The sequence below is a fragment of the Herpailurus yagouaroundi genome, unplaced genomic scaffold, assembly GCF_014898765.1.
Source record: "Herpailurus yagouaroundi ecotype Mexico unplaced genomic scaffold, PumYag 189, whole genome shotgun sequence".
Classification (NCBI taxonomy): Eukaryota; Metazoa; Chordata; class Mammalia; order Carnivora; family Felidae; genus Herpailurus; species Herpailurus yagouaroundi.
Genome location: NW_024412420.1, coordinates 2,589,035 through 2,606,092, shown reverse-complemented (window position 1 = coordinate 2,606,092; position 17,058 = coordinate 2,589,035). Strand labels below are relative to the sequence as shown.

The window sequence follows — 17,058 nt, the reverse complement described above, 5'->3', positions numbered from 1 at the left end:
TTTTGTATATTAAATTTGGTTAAATCTGCAAACTTGAAGCTATTACTAAATTTGATTTTAACTACTTTCATGACTTGGTATGTTTCTGTGAAATGTCTTTCTATTCAGCATAGATCTATTTGGAAAAATTTTGAGTTTTAGATTTAATGAATTTAAATTTTGTACCTCCAGTGTGATAAGACTGTGCTAAGTACATAAATCCATCTACAGAAGACAAATTAGTGATTCATATCCTGAAATAAAATATGCTTTAATATTAGCACTTAAACATTGCAAGATTTTGTTACGAAGATAAACTTAACATTTATGTTGTGCCTTTTTTTATACTCCAGGTGTGTGTTTCATTTAGATTGTCAAGTTCTAAAAATGTCTTGAATTGGGTGCCTGGCTGGCTCAGTCAGTAGAACATGTCAACTGTTGATCTCAGGGTCATAAGTGTAAGCCTCACATTGAGTGTGAAGCCTACTTTTTAAGAAAAATGTTTTACATTTACACTGATTATTAGAAGTATATGTATATGTTTGTTTGTTTTTTTTTTTTATTTATTATTTTTGGGACAGAGAGAGACAGAGCATGAATGGGGGAGGGGCAGAGAGAGAGGGAGACACAGAAGAAGTATATGTATATGTAGATGGGTATTAAAGCTTTGGAATCAGGGGTATTAGAGTTTATTCAAAGTAACTTTTTAGTGTCACACAGTACAGAACTGTACAACCTATCAGTCCAAGCAGTTCAAAGAACCTCATACTGTCTGGGAGACCTATCTTAATTTTTTTCCTTTGAACTATAGAATGAGAATGTAATTGACCCCCCTTTTTTTAATTAAAAAATGCTTATTATTTTAATATTTGAGAGAGAACATGAGAGGGCAGGGATGGGCAGAAAGCAAGGGAGAAAGATAATCCCAAGCAGGCTCTGCACTGACAGCAAGTTCCTGAGTTTGAGTCCTGTGTTGGGCTCAAACTCATGAACTGGGAGATTGTGACCTGAGCTGAGATCCAGAGTCAGACGCTTAACTGACTGAACCACGTAGGTGCCCCAGATGTGTGTTTATTTTTGAGAGAGAGAGAAAGAGAAAGAAAGAGAAAGTGGGGCAGAGAGAGAGGGAAACAGAGGATCCAAAGCAGGCTCCTCGCTGTCAGCATAGAGCTTGATGTGGGTCTCGAGCTCACGAACTGTGAGATCATGACCTGAGCTGAAGTTGGATGCTAACAGACTGAACCACCCAGGTGTCCCAGCCCTTTCAAACAGTAGTTTATGAGAAGGCTAAGTGACAAGCTGGCTGACTCTAAAGGCATTTGACTGTCTATACTTTGCTTTATTGTTTTTCTTCTTGGTAGTAGGAGGAGGCTTTAGGTTCCTAGTAATTTCTTGATAAATTTGTTAGGTGAGTTGTTAAAGGTGCTGAAGTGTTTAAACAGATTTTCTTCACATTATTTAAACTTTGTATTTAGTAGTAATACTGGTTAGGGATTAAATGCAGGGTTGGGGGCAAGCATATTCAAATAACTACGTCACCATTAACATATCCAAGATAGGAGTTGTTGATCTCATCTTAAGGAAAGGTCCCAGCTTTCACTTAGGGACGCATGTTTTATTTTTTTTTAATTTTTTTTTTCAACGTTTATTTATTTTTGGGACAGAGAGAGACAGAGCATGAACGGGGGAGGGGCAGAGAGGGAGGGAGACACAGAATCGGAAACAGGCTCCAGGCTCCGAGCCATCAGCCCAGAGCCTGACGCGAGGCTCGAACTCACAGACTGCGAGATCGTGACCTGGCTGAAGTCGGACGCTTAACCGACTGCGCCACCCAGGCGCCCCAGGGACACATGTTTTATAGCAGCAAGCTATAAAACAATTGCTTCTGTTAAACAGTACACATATTATACTTTAAGGTATTAAGCTCCCTTCAGCCTCCTTAAAGAATTTAGATTCAACTGCTTAGCACCTCTCACACCTCTCTATTAAAAGGCCATCATTTTAATTTTCTCACAGTTCTTTTCTATTTTTAATGTTATTGTTATCTTATCACATTTCTTAATGCTTTCTTATGTGTGCAGATGGTGAGTTATCTTAAATTAGATTGTATTAGTTATTGTCCTGTTATATAAAAAGAATAAATTGGAAAGATTTTCAGAGCATTGTAATAGCATTATAGATTTGTGCCTATATGTCTACACTACAGAGTTAAGCTGTTAACCCTCACCCTCTTCCCCCAAATCACCCTACATATATTTACTCCAACCCCTCTTGTGTTAAAAAAACAAAACAAAACAATAAAAGTCTGATTAGGGATTGGGAAAGGCAGCAGAGGAAAATAAGTCATTCCCCAATACTCCTTCCCTCTGAAAGGAAATCCTTGGCTTCTTTTTATAAACAGGACTATAACTAACAATTGTTCAAGTCTGGTTGTGGTTTACATATTGTGTGGGATGGGAATAGCATTCTTTGTTTTATGAAAAAAGTTTTTACATATGTGGTAAGAAGGGTCATGGTACAAAGCTATATGTTTTGTGTCCCATCCCATCACCCCTCCCTTGCTACTACCTTATAATTTTTGTTCTTCAAGAGCCAGATTCTCTGTGGCTCAGGAATGGAGTTTTCCTTAGTCTCTAAGGGCTAATCTGGGTTAGAGAGCCTAGTGATAGTTGTGGGCTTTGACCTCTATTAATTTAGACCTAATCACTTTTTCAGACTTATAGATTTCAAATTAGAAATATAAGCCCTTGCATCTGACTCAGTGAACTCTTAACACTCAAGGCAAATGTCATCCTTTTACCATTGTATTAAATGGATAAAGCTTGAATTTTGTTCTTATCTCCAGTATATTAACAGCATCTGAAACTGCCCTCCTTTGTTTCCTCCTCCTTTTTCTCTGGCACCTCCACCTTTCCCTGTGTATCTTAAACCAGTTTTAGCATGCACTTCTTTTATGTGCTAGTAGTGTAAGACTGAGTTGAGGTTGATCCTCCTTCAAAAAGCAGTTTCCACAAGATTTTATTGGATGGGGGATGACTGCCTCTTAAAAAGTAGACATTTTCCCCCATGTGTTTGTATCAGATTTGCTTTGTTCTGTGTACCTGCAACTAACTTAATTTATGCATAAAGTAAACCTTCTTAATTAAAGCCTGAAGGCTACAATCTTGTTTTCCATGATTATTAAGTGAGCTATTCTTTAGACTCATTTTCAGTTGGGATTTAGAAATGTATAGCAGTCATCTATCTATTTAAAATGTCTGTTAGAGATAATAAAGTTTTTGCTTCAGCTGTAGATATAGATTGTGGATTTAGTCTTAGCTATCTCTACAAAGGTTGCTGCTCTAGTAGTGTCACTTGTGTAGTTAGTTATTAGTCTCCTAACAGAACCATTTTGTTTGAAAGTTACAAATCACTAGTCTAGCTATATAATAATTTATCCTGCACTTTGTTTTCTTAATGACTCACAATTCTTAATTTTGTTTTTAGCTGGGAAAACTCTTCAGATATTTAACATTGAAATGAAAAGTAAAATGAAGGCCCATACCATGACTGATGATGTCACTTTCTGGAAATGGATCTCTTTGAATACGGTTGCTCTTGTTACGGATAATGCAGTTTATCATTGGAGTATGGAAGGAGAATCTCAGCCAGTGAAAATGTTTGATCGCCATTCTAGCCTTGCAGGGTGCCAGATTATCAATTATCGTACAGATGCAAAGCAAAAGTGGTTACTTCTGACTGGCATATCTGCACAGGTAACATTTTTCTAGATGTTTGATAAAAGGTATAGAGAATGAATGTTCTCAGAATGCAGTTTATTTTGAAATTAGGTTGTCTATGCTTGGTCCTGGTGAATGAGACTTATTTGGAAAGACTTTCTTTTTTAAGAAATAAAGGTTGCTAGCTTAATGGCTTTATGCTGACAATACATTTTCAGAGTACTCTTACCAGGTGATTTTAGGTTTAGGTTTTACTTGCAGTTTGAGCGGATATTGAGTTCCTGTGTGAATGATTTGGAACTTATTATGGCCATTTATTGCAGAATGAGTTTTCTAATATATATTCTTTAAGATAGTGTAAAGAGATGGTTGTATGAAGCACATTTTAAGTATTCATATTGTTTTAATGTAATGTTGGAGCCAAATTTTAAATGAAGAGGTATCAAATCTACATTGAGAGACTACATTATAAAGAATTATAAATCCTGCCAAAAGTGATATAAAACATTCTAATTATTTTACCTCTTGATGAATCTGGGAGTTATTGATTCATTGGGTCTCCAAACTTTATTCTCTTTGATCCTTTGTAGCAAAATCGTGTGGTGGGAGCTATGCAGTTATATTCTGTAGATAGGAAAGTATCTCAGCCCATTGAAGGACACGCGGCTAGTTTTGCGCAGTTTAAGATGGAAGGAAATGCAGAAGAATCAACGTTATTTTGTTTTGCAGTACGGGGTCAAGCTGGAGGGAAGGTAAGTTTTGGCTTTGGAAGTTGTTAGTGAGCACTGATCTTTGTCTCTCTACTAATTAGTCCTCTAATTTCAAAATAGTCTTACCCTTCATTGTTAATTTTTAATTTTTTTTCTTTAATGGACTGTGCATGAATTTTTAAAAAAAATTTTAAAAATGTTTTATTTGAGAGAGAGAGAGAGAGAGAGAGAGAGAGAAAACGAGTGGGGGAGGGGCAGAGAGAAAGGGGGACGAATGATCCCAAGAGGGCTCTGCACTGACAGCAGAGAGCCTGATGCAGGGTTCACATTCACAAACCATAAGATCTAGACCTGAGCTGAACTCGGAGGCTTAACCTACTGAGACAACCAGGTGCCCCGAAGTTTTTTTGATGTTGTTGTTGTTTTTTAAGTTTACTTACTTTGAGAGAGACCAAGAGAGTGTGAGCAGGGAAAGGGCAGAGAAAGAAGGAGAATCTCAAGCAGGCTCCACGCCGTCAGCACAGAGCCCGTTCAGGGCTCGAACTCACATACTGTGAGATTATGACCTGAGCTGAAATCAGGAGTCGGATGCTTAATCTGCTGTGCCACCCAAGCACCCCGTTAATTTGTTTGTACTATTCAGATTTATGGTGACTTAGTTTGTTTAAATTCTGCTTCTAGTGATACATCTCTAAAATGAATTAGTGTTTTCTTGTGATACTTGTCTAAAATGAGTAATGTTGTTTAACAACTTTTTTATATCGGCTCTTTAAGGGGCGCCTGGGTGGCTCAGTCAGTTAAGCATCCAACTTTAGCTCAGGTCATGATCTCACGGTCGGTGAGTTTGAGCCCCGCGTCAGGCTCTGTGCTGACAGCTCAGAGCGTGGAGCCTGTTTCAGATTCTGTGTTTCCCTCTCTCTCTGCCCCTCCCCTGCTCATGCTCTGTCTCTCTGTCTCAAAAATAAATAAAAACATTAAAAAAAAATTTATATTGGCTCTTTAACACTATTTTTATTGCCTTTACCAAAGGCCTTTGTTTTTAAACTTTACTGCGTGTAAGAGTGATTAGGGTTGCTGCAATGTACATTTGTTTGCCTTACGTCTGGAGAGTCTGGTCCAGGGGTACCTGTGTGGCTTAGTTGGTTAAGCGTCTGACTGTTGACTTAGGTCATGATCTCATGGTTCAGTTTGTGAGATCCAGCCCTATGTCAGGCTCTGTAATGATAGTGTGGAGCCTGCTTAGGATTCTCTTTTTCTCCCTCTCTCTGCCCCTGCCCTGCTTACACTCTCCCACTTAAGCTCTCAAAATAAATTTTTAAAAAAATAAAAACATAATCTCATTCAGTAAGTGGAGCTCATAATCTACAATTTAAATGCCATAGGTGTCTAGATGGGTATGGACTACAATTTGAGTATTATCGTCCTAAGTCAGCTTCTCAACCCTGGCTGTACGTTGGAATCACCTAGACAAATTGAAGTACTATATATTGGGATTCTTAGTTACAGACAACAGAAAGAAGGCCTGGTTGGTTAGAGTATAAAAAGTTTTGGGGCGCCTGGGTGGCACAGTCGGTTGGGCGTCCGACTTCAGCCAGGTCACAATCTCGCAGTCCGTGAGTTCGAGCCCCGCGTCGGGCTCTGGGCTGATGGCTCAGAGCCTGGAGCCTGTTTCTGATTCTGTGTCTCCCTCTCTCTCTGCCCCTCCCCCGTTCATGCTCTGTCTCTCTCTGTCCCAAAAATAAATAAACGTTGAAAAAAAAAAATTAAAAAAAAAAGTTTAGTGAAAAGATAATGGATTATTTACATTTAGCTAGGAAGCTTTAAACCCAAGCTTGGAAAAAATGAGGAATAAAGGAGAATGGGCAGTAGTCATGGTCCCAGCCTAAAGCCCTGCCATAGAACTTTGGGGACTCAGCTACTGCTATGACTGCACTTCTGGATGCCACAGTTAGTACTGCTGGCTGTAGAAACTCCTAAGATCGAGATTGCTTGAAATCTATAGTCTCTTAGCAGAGAGGGAACATACGCGCAGAGAGTTAAAATTCTGCCTAAAATTTCAGAGTAAGAATCCCTGAAGTGAGGAATGATCCAACCATCCTTTCAATATGACAAGGATAGAAAACATTGGTATTTATGTCTCAATTGGTACAATTTAACAAAAAGACACATAAGTTTTAGAAATCCGATCTTATCCTTAAGACATAAGGCTGAGACTTTTTTTTGAAAAGTCCAAAAACTTTGTCATTTTTCTAGTATCTGAAAACCTGTGCCTGAGCCTATAGTCTGCCATGGCTTTTGGAAGGCAGCTATATTCTATACCAAAGTCTGCCATGGCTTTTGAAGGAAGACCCAGTTCTTTTCAGTATCGGTAGTTATCCTAATTAAGGATGAGACCCTACAAGTTTCATATGGTATATATCTTGGAAACCATATTGTTTTCTTGTTTGAGTCCGTTCTTGACATGACTAAGCTAAATATATAATACTCTTTTACTGAGATTATTTACTTTCTTTTGCCTGGCTGATGTACAGCATCAGATACTTTAAACCAAAATATTCTCATCCATGAGGTATATGTGATTAGAGAGACAGTTTAGGTGTATATTTTCCATCTGTGTTAGAGTAGATGTATAGGCAGGGAAGGATTTAACAATTTAAGTTAGAGTTCTATTTGGAAATACTAAATTATCATTGAAAACCATGAGAAGGTGCCTTTGTTGGTAATATATTACCAGTCTGTGTCCTTAATACAAGGTAGATTGAGGTATGATCCCTCTAACTATTCATTTAACTTTTTAAAGTTTTTATCTTGAAATAATACAAGGACAGCACAGAGAGATGCCTATGTTCTTTACCTAGTTTTTGGTTACATCTTACAGAGCTATATAGTACAGTAGAAAAACTAGAAACAGATGTTAGTACAATTGTGTTATTCTGTGTCATTTAATAGGAGTAGATTCATGATACATACTATCTTCCCTCCTGCAACCCCTTTTTAGTCACACCCACTTGCTCCCTTCTCCCCCCACATCTGTAACTCCTGACAACTACTAATTTACTCTCTGTTTGTATAATATGTCACTTCAAGAATGCTATATAAGTAGAACTGTATAGCTTGTGACCTTTTGAGATTAGCACTTTTTTTTTTTTTCACTTGGCATAATGTCCATGAGACTTTTTTTTTTTTTTTTTTTTACTGAGGAGTATTCCATGCTATGGTTGTACCATAGTTTAATATTCACCTATTTTGGGACATTTGGGTTGTTTCCAGTCTGGGGCTACAAATAAAGCTGCTGCGATCAACTGGTAAATGATCTAGATTTATATCAATTTTATTTTCTTGTGAACAGTTACATATCATTGAAGTTGGCACACCACCTACAGGGAATCAGCCCTTTCCAAAGAAGGCAGTGGATGTTTTCTTTCCTCCAGAAGCACAAAATGACTTTCCTGTTGCAATGCAGGTATTTTAAGTAAAACAAATGGACTTTTAAAATCTCTCCTCATTACAAAACTAACCCCAAACTGCTACTTACAGTCAATATTAATAGTGCTTAGAGGAATATCCTTTATTTAATAGTAAAGTTTATTAGTAAAACTTTGTGAAGAAATATTCTTAACATTCACATAATACATAAACTGGGTTATCATAAGTTCAAAATTATGTTTTCTCTTTTATACATTTTATTCATACTCTTTGTTTACAGTAAGAGCTTGGGATATTAACGTGCTATAAAAAGGAGAAACCATACGTACGTTAACTTTTAAGATTTTTCATATACGCCTCTTGTCAAAGTTCTAGAATTTACCATATCAGAGATGGAATTAGGTTTTTTGTTTGTAGATTCATGATTTTACTGAAGTGTTGATTTTCTTTATACAGATCAGTGAAAAGCATGATGTAGTGTTCTTGATTACTAAGTATGGTTATATCCACCTCTATGATCTTGAGACTGGTACCTGTATCTACATGAATAGAATCAGTGGAGAAACAATCTTTGTTACTGCACCTCATGAAGCCACAGCTGGAATAATTGGAGTAAACAGAAAGGGACAAGTAAGGAAACCTTGAAACTTAAATTAAGCAATAAAGTAACACTGCTGTTAGCTTTTCTTTTTCCTAAAAAGCAAATGTGGTTTGGATGTCAGAAAATAATATATACATAAAAATACAGAAGCACGTGATAAAAAGTCTCTCTTTGATCCTGTCTCAGAGAAAGAAACTGACATATAGCCACTTAGGATTGTGTTTATCTGTCTTTATCGTCAAAAGAAATGACTCCATACAAAGAAATTATTTGGGTCACATTTTACAGACACCATACTTTCTTTTCAATAGGGTTTTTTTTGTTCCTGTGATTGCTAAAACAGATAATCAACTATTGGGAAAAGAATTCTCTTTACATCTCTTTTCCTAACTCTAATTATTATTAAATATTTAATGTTGGAAGGTGATATGTTATGGTAGCTATTGTGGGGTACCTGGAAAGTTATCCAATTAGATAGGGAAAATATTAGTTGTTCTGAAATTGTCACATTGAACAGACCTCTTCACAGCACCTAACCAAGTGATCCTTTTTGTCTTTTCTTAGTATTTTAATGTTCCACCACGAAGTATCTTATTTTCTAAAAAATGGTTAAAATTTCAAAAGCAATACTGTTATTGGTCTTGCCTTTTGCTAGTTTTCCTTCAAGTTAGTATTTTTCCCAGATAGAAGTGGATAGGGTAATAATGTATGTATGTAAAGAGGCAAATATTATAGAGAAAGGGAGTCTTTCTCTACCTATCATTCCCTATCTTCTTCCCACACCTGGTTAGGTACTCCTGCTTTATTCCCCTAGAATTTAGGTAGCTCTCCTCATAGCACATATCACAGTGAGTTAATTACCAATTACTTGTTAAACTGCTTCAGTTGCTATTCTTCATTAGGAAAGGGACTTTGCTTTGTTTAATTGTATTTCTACACCAGTCACTGTCTGGGCACTAAAACAGCTTTAAAAATTCAGTAGCTTTCATTTTATTCAGTTGTATGGATCTCTCTTGGAAAAATCAAGAATGCATTGGCCTTTTGGTGAACTAGATTAGTGATAATTTAATAATCATGAAGTTGTTAAGCCAAAGATCTTTTTATTTCTGCCACTGTGCTGATGGTTTTAAGATAATGCTTAAACTAAAGTATCTGGAAGAGTTTCACCTTGTATATTTGCTGTTCATAACTCTGATTTTAAGAATTTATTGATCACCTTCCCCAACAGATTTTGTGTGCCAGTTGCTCTGAGTAGGGAGATGAGTGTTTATAGTAAGCTTAGGACATTTCCTCCACTCTTTGATCAAAGCCAACTACAGTTGGACATATTCCCTAAGAATGAAGTCATGGTTTCTATTTGTTTGAAAATGAAAAGCTATCGAGAAGATTTTTGCCAATATCTAGCTTAAATTCTGAACTTGGTAGAACTGAGTGGGTACTTTAGAAGGTAGAGAGGAACCTTCCCTGTCCCTTGTAGATCTTAAGTACTGGTTGCTAGAAATCTGCTAGAATAGTCTAAAAATAGGATGAAGGTGAAACTAATGGATTTGGTGTCTGGGGAAGATAAAGGTGTAGCAATTAGTAGGAAGCTTCAGGCAGTGTAGTTGGAACCAGATTTGTTCATCTTTACTTTTCCTAGGAGCTAAGCATGAAGAGTCAGGTCCAGAATGCAAACTGTTAAGAAAGTAATTCCTTCCTTTAATGTCTTAATTTGTAGTAGAATGACATGGGGCAGATACAAGATAGCCATAGCTTTGGGGGTGGGGCGGGGGATCTGACCTATAGAAGTGAAAGCATTTTGGAAGTTTAAAATTTCTTCATTTTTCTCAAAAGGAAACAGAACAGGCAAGGTACACTGTTACTGTCTGTTTGGTTACTGAGTTCTCAGATTGTATTTTTATTCTTAGTCCTGGGACAGAAATTTCACATTTTCATTTATTTAACAAATATTAAGCATTTATTTTGGGCAAAACACTGTCTGGTACTAATAATGCAGCTAAGGAAAGATACATCCCTGTCCTTATGTGGAATAGTGACTAAGAAATAGGTGAGAAATTGTAGTATTAGAAGTGCTGTTGGGGTAATATAAGTAGTTTATAAGCTGAGGTATATAACCATCTTTGGTGTTGGGGAGAGGAATGGATATGAACATAGTGAAGGAAAGGTTCCCTTTCTCATGTCAATTGATAGTAGTTTAGATTTTAGGCAAATAGGGCAGGATTCTGTGGCAGTGACATTTTAGGAGGACTAGGATGAGTAACTGTTCCCCAAATAGAAGCAATGGAAAGTGCTCTTTACTGATGCTACATTTATTAAGCAACTGCTGTATGGTGCTTAAGGAGTCAGTGATCTCTACCCTCATTGTTATATAATTTGGCCTCTAGGAATGTAAATGTAATTAAAGAAAATTACGGAAAACCTTTGTTTAAAAAAAAAAATCCTGAAGTTAGGAAGAATATACCTTAAACTTCTTCCAGCTGAGCCCTAGATTTCATTTAGATCTCATAGCTTTTTCAGATTCCTGTAGGTTGTCGAGACTGTGTCTCTCAAGAATTGATAAACAAAATGGAGAGCTGTCTTTCAGAGCTCAACTAAATGGGAGCCTTTGGTATTAACCATGTTAAGAATGAATGGATGGTAGCAAAGCAATTTGTTTGGACAATATGAAGATAGTATGAGATAGGGAGTTATTTGTCTTATAGAATGGCCATATTGTAGGAATCCGCAACTGTTTAGCAACTCTTTAGTCTTCTCTGTCTTGGCTTTTTTTTTTTCCCCTTTAAAACTAAAAAAAAATTTTATGGCAATAAGAAAACAACTGTCACAATTTCATTACCTTATGACTCAGCAGTAAACAGCTCTAAACAGATTTGGTATCTTTGATAGCCAAATGAATACATTGCAGCTATTCATTAATCTTTAAATTTCAGGTTCTGTCAGTATGCGTGGAAGAAGAAAACATAATTCCTTATATCACCAATGTCCTACAAAATCCTGATTTGGCTCTGAGAATGGCTGTACGTAATAACTTAGCTGGTGCTGAAGAACTCTTTGCCCGGAAATTTAATGCTCTTTTTGCCCAGGGAAATTACTCAGAGGCAGCAAAGGTAGCTGCTAATGCACCAAAGGTAAATAGCTATGAAGTTGCCATGATTGGATTAATGTTAATAAGTTCTGTTTCTAATACTGTTAGGAGTGGAACCAGTTCTCCACAGAGAAAACTGATCCTTTTTAGCTTGCATTTCCTTTAGTCATATATGAATTACATGTCAGTGCCTCTAGATTTGGTTAGCTTTTTAAAACTCAGATGTCTGATATGTAGATCTAGCAAGCTATGATTTACATAGATGTAATGTTGAGTTACTTAGTTACAATACTGATTGCCCTCGTCAATGATAGTTACTGATTTTATTTCTAAGATTTGAAAAGTTAAGTAGAGCATGTTAGTAAGATTTGTCTGAAGTTTATTTGAGTTTATTCTTACCAGCTTTGTATTATGTTGGACTGAATTAACCTTACACCTTGATCAATCAGCATTATGAAATTTGCACTTAATGTAAACCTAGAACAATAGCTAGCTATAAATAGTTTATGATTATGCTGTTCTCTCATACAATGGCATTGTAATTGGGTTGATAGATTTCTGATTCTGAATAATCTCATAACCTTGAACCAGAGGCGTGACGGACATTTACTGAATCTTTACCATTCAGTGTATTGAAGATTTTAAATTTATTATTGGTAGATGAAATCATGCTTTGAAGATTGGCCTAAGAGATCCGTGGAGTTATTAGTGTGATGTTGGGTCACCTATTAAGGGGAGTCTTTAACATTTCTCTTTCTTAAAGGGAATCCTTCGTACTCCAGATACTATCCGTCGGTTCCAGAGTGTCCCAGCCCAGCCAGGTCAAACTTCTCCTCTACTTCAGTACTTTGGAATTCTCTTGGACCAGGGCCAACTAAACAAATATGAATCCTTAGAACTATGTAGGCCTGTACTTCAGCAAGGACGGAAACAGCTTTTGGAGAAATGGTTAAAAGAAGATAAGGTACATTAACTTACGTTAACATATTTTTGCTTTGATTGCATTAAATACCACGGTAGCCAGTTGAAAACATTTAGGCTGCACCAAAATGTCCACTATTTACTGCTTGCAGGAATAGAACAAGGACAGACATTGCATGAGATGCATAAACTTAACTACCTTTTGAAAGTAACGTTTTTTGTGGCATGTTGAGATAGGGTATTTTTGTTCAGTTTTGTAAATGGAATCCAGGATTCTTGCTTGGTGCTTAAAACTACTAACCTGGAAACAAATTGCTATCCTTTTGCTTTAGGAAAAGTGTAGTGAGAAAGGCCTATTTCAGTATACATTCATATTTGTCAACATGTGTAACACTCATTTGAATATAAGAATATATTCTTGTCTTTCACATTCCACGCTTGATAAGCACAGTAATTTTAACCATATAAATGCCATATATATATTATATATATATGTTTTTTAAACTTCCCAAGTATCATCAAAATTGTCATATTTGCTGCTCGTAACCATGTTTGGATGTACAAGGGAAACATAAACTGTTGGATCATTGATATGAAGACATCAGGCCTGTCTAATTAGCAGTGATAGAGATTCCCAAAGTGATTTCACATAAAGTTAATTTGCATTATATGGGAAAACATTTAACTAGTTTCTTGAAATTTTTAAAAATGTGAACCTTTAAAATCTGTTGTTGACCAGCTTTCTTTACTACAGGATTTCCCTATGCTTTTTATATTTACTCAGTACTTACTAATTTCTTTTTACACAGAGCATCTAATAGTGCTGTTTCCTAAAGCACATTATGGGAACTATTGCTTACTTGTAAGGCAACTAACAAATTTAAATGTTGCATTGGTGACATTATTCCTTTCATAACCACCGTAAAAAGCCTTTTCCACAAAGGAGCATTATTGAATTGTTCTCTCTTATGCCACTGTTGAGAACTAAGGTGGTACTGTTTAAAGTACTCTTGAGTAATGAATAACTTTTAATGTTATTACACCTTTCAGTTTTAGTGTATTTGATAATATTTTTACAGTAGTGATTCTTAGCCCTTGTTTCTTGACCCAGCTTCTGGCAGTCTTACAGGATACTAGAGAATAGTACTTCAGAGTTGGGATGCTTGGACAGGAGTCTGTGCTGAAGAATAGTTACTAGCCACACTAGCGAGTATTTGAGATGTGTCCTAGTTGTTTCAGATAAGAGAGGAGGATGGGAACAACCAAAGTAACTGAGTTGACCTCTACAGCCTTATGAAAGCTTTTTTTGTGTATCATTACCTTTTTTGTGAATGGTCCTATGGGATCCATTTATGGTAAAAGGGACACTGATCAACTCTACATTAGTTAGAGGTATAGGCTCTACATACAGTTAAGAGGTATAGGCTCTGGTAGAACTTACTTGTCAGTGATAACGCTGTTCTCTAACATTACTATTAAAAGTAGAAAATCAACTCTGGTATATAAGGCAAAACTCTTAGGGAAACTGTTTTCCAGATTGGGCAGCTGACTGACTCAGCTTTGAATAGCACAGAGGAGGGTATCTGCTTGTATACCACCCCAATATTCTATAGTTTTTATCTCTTTGACCTTGTAAAATTAGTATATCCTGCTTTACAACCTTCAATCCGAAAGTCAAAATGATAATGGAGCTTAGATCCTTTAGACATACAGATTACATCATAATTTTAAGAAGGGTCCTTATGATAAGCCTCATCTGGCTTTTAAATACTAAATTTTCATTTGGTTACATTACATTAAAAGTTGCATTATTTTTGGAAAATTGGGACCATGTGGGTCTGATATGTGAATACAGTATTCTTAATAGAAATACAGGATTCTGCTTTTAAATACTTACCTTCCTAGCAAAGTAGTTGTAACATCTTTATGCATGAAGTCCTGGTGGCCTTTTTATCCTTAAGTAGGATGTGTGGAGAATTCTCCTGAGACAGTCTTGTGAATACAAGCTCAAGAGTCTTTACTAACCACAACGCTTGCATATTTATAATATATTCTGGGATAATTGAGTAAGTGCCTGTCATATTAGTTTTAATTTATAGTGGAAGTGATATCAACTATTCATTTATAAAATAGCTCATGGATTACTAAACAATCTCTTTTTCTTTGGACAGCTGGAATGTTCTGAAGAACTGGGTGATCTTGTGAAATCTGTGGACCCTACCTTGGCACTTAGTGTGTACCTGAGGGCTAACGTCCCAAATAAAGTAATTCAGTGCTTTGCAGAAACAGGTCAAGTCCAGAAGATTGTTTTATATGCTAAAAAAGTGAGTTCAATGAAACAGATTCTCAATATAACTTTGTCAAAACATTGAGAAATTAGCCTATAGGAACTGTCAGTGACTTTAATAGTGAATTTCTTTAAATTTAGAATTACTTGAAGAAGTATAAACATTCTATTTTAGTTCTCATATACAGAATTATGCTTATTCAGAGATGGAGACACTGGGGCACCTGGCTGGCGTAGTAAGCAGACATGCAGGGCTGATCGAGGGGTTGTGAGTTCAAGCCCCATGTTGGGTGGAGAGATTACTTTAAAAAAAAATAAAAAGAAAGATTTAAAAAAAAATGGAGGCACTCTTGCTTGGCTTCTCAGAATTTAACATGTCAGGGGCCTGTTACCTGTTAGAACAAACTTCGAAATGGTCATTCATTGAAACTAAGACAGTTATAACAATTTATAGCTATTCATTCAGGTACGTTTACCACCAAGGTGTCTCTTTGCCTAATATAAACAAACCAGAGTCAGTTAGCATGTTAAGTTAAAACTGAGTTTGTACTTTCACCAGTAGTTCTATATTAGGAAAATTCTGTTGTAGAAAAAGCCTTTAAATGATATAAACATGAAACTTTGCAGCAAAGTTGCAAATTTTTTTTCTATTTGTAGGTTGGATATACTCCAGACTGGATATTTTTGCTGAGAAATGTCATGCGTATCAGTCCAGATCAGGGACAGCAGTTTGCTCAAATGTTAGTTCAGGATGAAGAACCACTTGCTGATATCACACAGGTAAGGCATTAAAATGCATTCTGTAGAAGGTAAGATTTAAATAGGGAATGGAGGGATCTGGGTTTAAACAGCTTTGGAGAAAAATGGGTTATTAACCTTTCAATTTGTAGAAACTAGAGTGTGTTCATCTACATGCATAAACCTCAAGTGTCTTATTAAAAAATACAAAAACAAAAGTTGCAGAAGACTGGACGGGAAGATACCACCTATATACAGTTTTTAAACATGCAAAACAGGGGCACCTGGGTGGCTCGGTAGGTTGAGCATTCAACTCTTGATTTCAGCTCAGGTCTTTATCCCAGAATCCTGGGATTGAGCTCCAGGCTAGGCACAGAGCTTGTTTGGGATTCTTTTTCTCTCTCCCTCTCTCGTCCCTCTTCCCTGCTCACACACATGTACTCTTGCTCTCTCTCAAATAAAAATTTAAAAAATGTGCAAAACAAACACGATCTTGTTTAGAGATGTATGTATTAAAAATATGAAAAATACATGGGAATAATAAAACACAAAGGATGGTTGCTACTGTTGGATGAGGGAAGAGATGCATAGAGGAGGTGGGAGTCACAGATTCCTTCATATTTTGTATTTTAAATATTTCATTACAATTTTGAAGCTATTGTTTTGATTATATTGTGCTATTATATAGTATCTTGAAATACTTTGTTTTTACCAGAACTAAAAATAACTGCAGATGACAAAAATTTATTCTTAAATTGTGAAGTGATATTGTATAAATAATACTTAAATCTGGGATTTGGTCTGGCAATTTTTTATTTGTAAAGTAAGAGATTTCATTTATGTATTGTCAACAGTATCATAGAGCAGGCTTTAAACATGTTAATTTCCTCTAAATCCTTTTTTTTCCAGATTGTGGATGTCTTTATGGAATACAATCTAATTCAGCAGTGTACTGCATTCTTGCTTGATGCCCTGAAGAATAATCGCCCATCTGAAGGTCCTTTACAGACACGGTTGCTTGAGATGAACCTTATGCATGCACCTCAGGTATGTTGTTTCCTGGTTTTTTTTAGGCATGTTTCCAACAGTGTTTTAGTAGTTAATTAGAGCTGCTTAGATTAAGCTATTTGAAGCTACTGAGTTGCCTTTGTACTCTCTCCTTTATTAATTGACTACTGAATCTTCATGTGTAATCTAGGTATAGAATTAATATAAATGGGGTATAAAATAAATTTGTCCTATTTGTGTTTTTATAGGTTGCAGATGCTATTCTAGGGAATCAGATGTTTACACATTATGACCGGGCTCATATTGCTCAGCTGTGTGAAAAGGCTGGTCTACTGCAGCGTGCATTAGAACACTTCACTGATTTATATGACATAAAGCGTGCAGTTGTTCACACCCATCTTCTTAACCCTGAGGTATTACAGTCTTACCTAACAGAAGCTATTATGATTATCTGGTTTATTGAAAATTTGTTTGTAGCACTGAATAATAGTAATTTCATTCCACCATTGGGTTCAATGTTATTTTATTTTATTTTATTTTATTTTATTTTATTTTATTTTATTTTATTTTATTTTATTTTATTT

General features: G+C 36.1%; 1 protein-coding gene across 4 annotated transcripts in view; it reads left to right on the top strand.

Annotated features, from left to right (window-relative positions):
* CLTC (clathrin heavy chain) overlaps positions 1 to 17,058 on the top strand; it is a 65,936-nt gene that overhangs the window by 23,686 nt on the left and 25,192 nt on the right. For 2 of the 4 annotated variants that reach the window (XM_040496953.1, XM_040496955.1), the window contains exons 3-13: positions 2,061 to 2,063; positions 3,466 to 3,734; positions 4,289 to 4,450; positions 7,758 to 7,871; positions 8,291 to 8,464; positions 11,366 to 11,563; positions 12,284 to 12,484; positions 14,613 to 14,765; positions 15,386 to 15,508; positions 16,376 to 16,513; positions 16,723 to 16,887. In XM_040496953.1, coding sequence (XP_040352887.1) covers positions 2,061 to 2,063; positions 3,466 to 3,734; positions 4,289 to 4,450; positions 7,758 to 7,871; positions 8,291 to 8,464; positions 11,366 to 11,563; positions 12,284 to 12,484; positions 14,613 to 14,765; positions 15,386 to 15,508; positions 16,376 to 16,513; positions 16,723 to 16,887 — 1,700 coding nt within the window. The remainder of the gene's footprint in view (positions 1 to 2,060; positions 2,064 to 3,465; positions 3,735 to 4,288; positions 4,451 to 7,757; positions 7,872 to 8,290; positions 8,465 to 11,365; positions 11,564 to 12,283; positions 12,485 to 14,612; positions 14,766 to 15,385; positions 15,509 to 16,375; positions 16,514 to 16,722; positions 16,888 to 17,058) is intronic. The other 2 variants (XM_040496954.1, XM_040496956.1) reach the window with 1 other exon arrangement.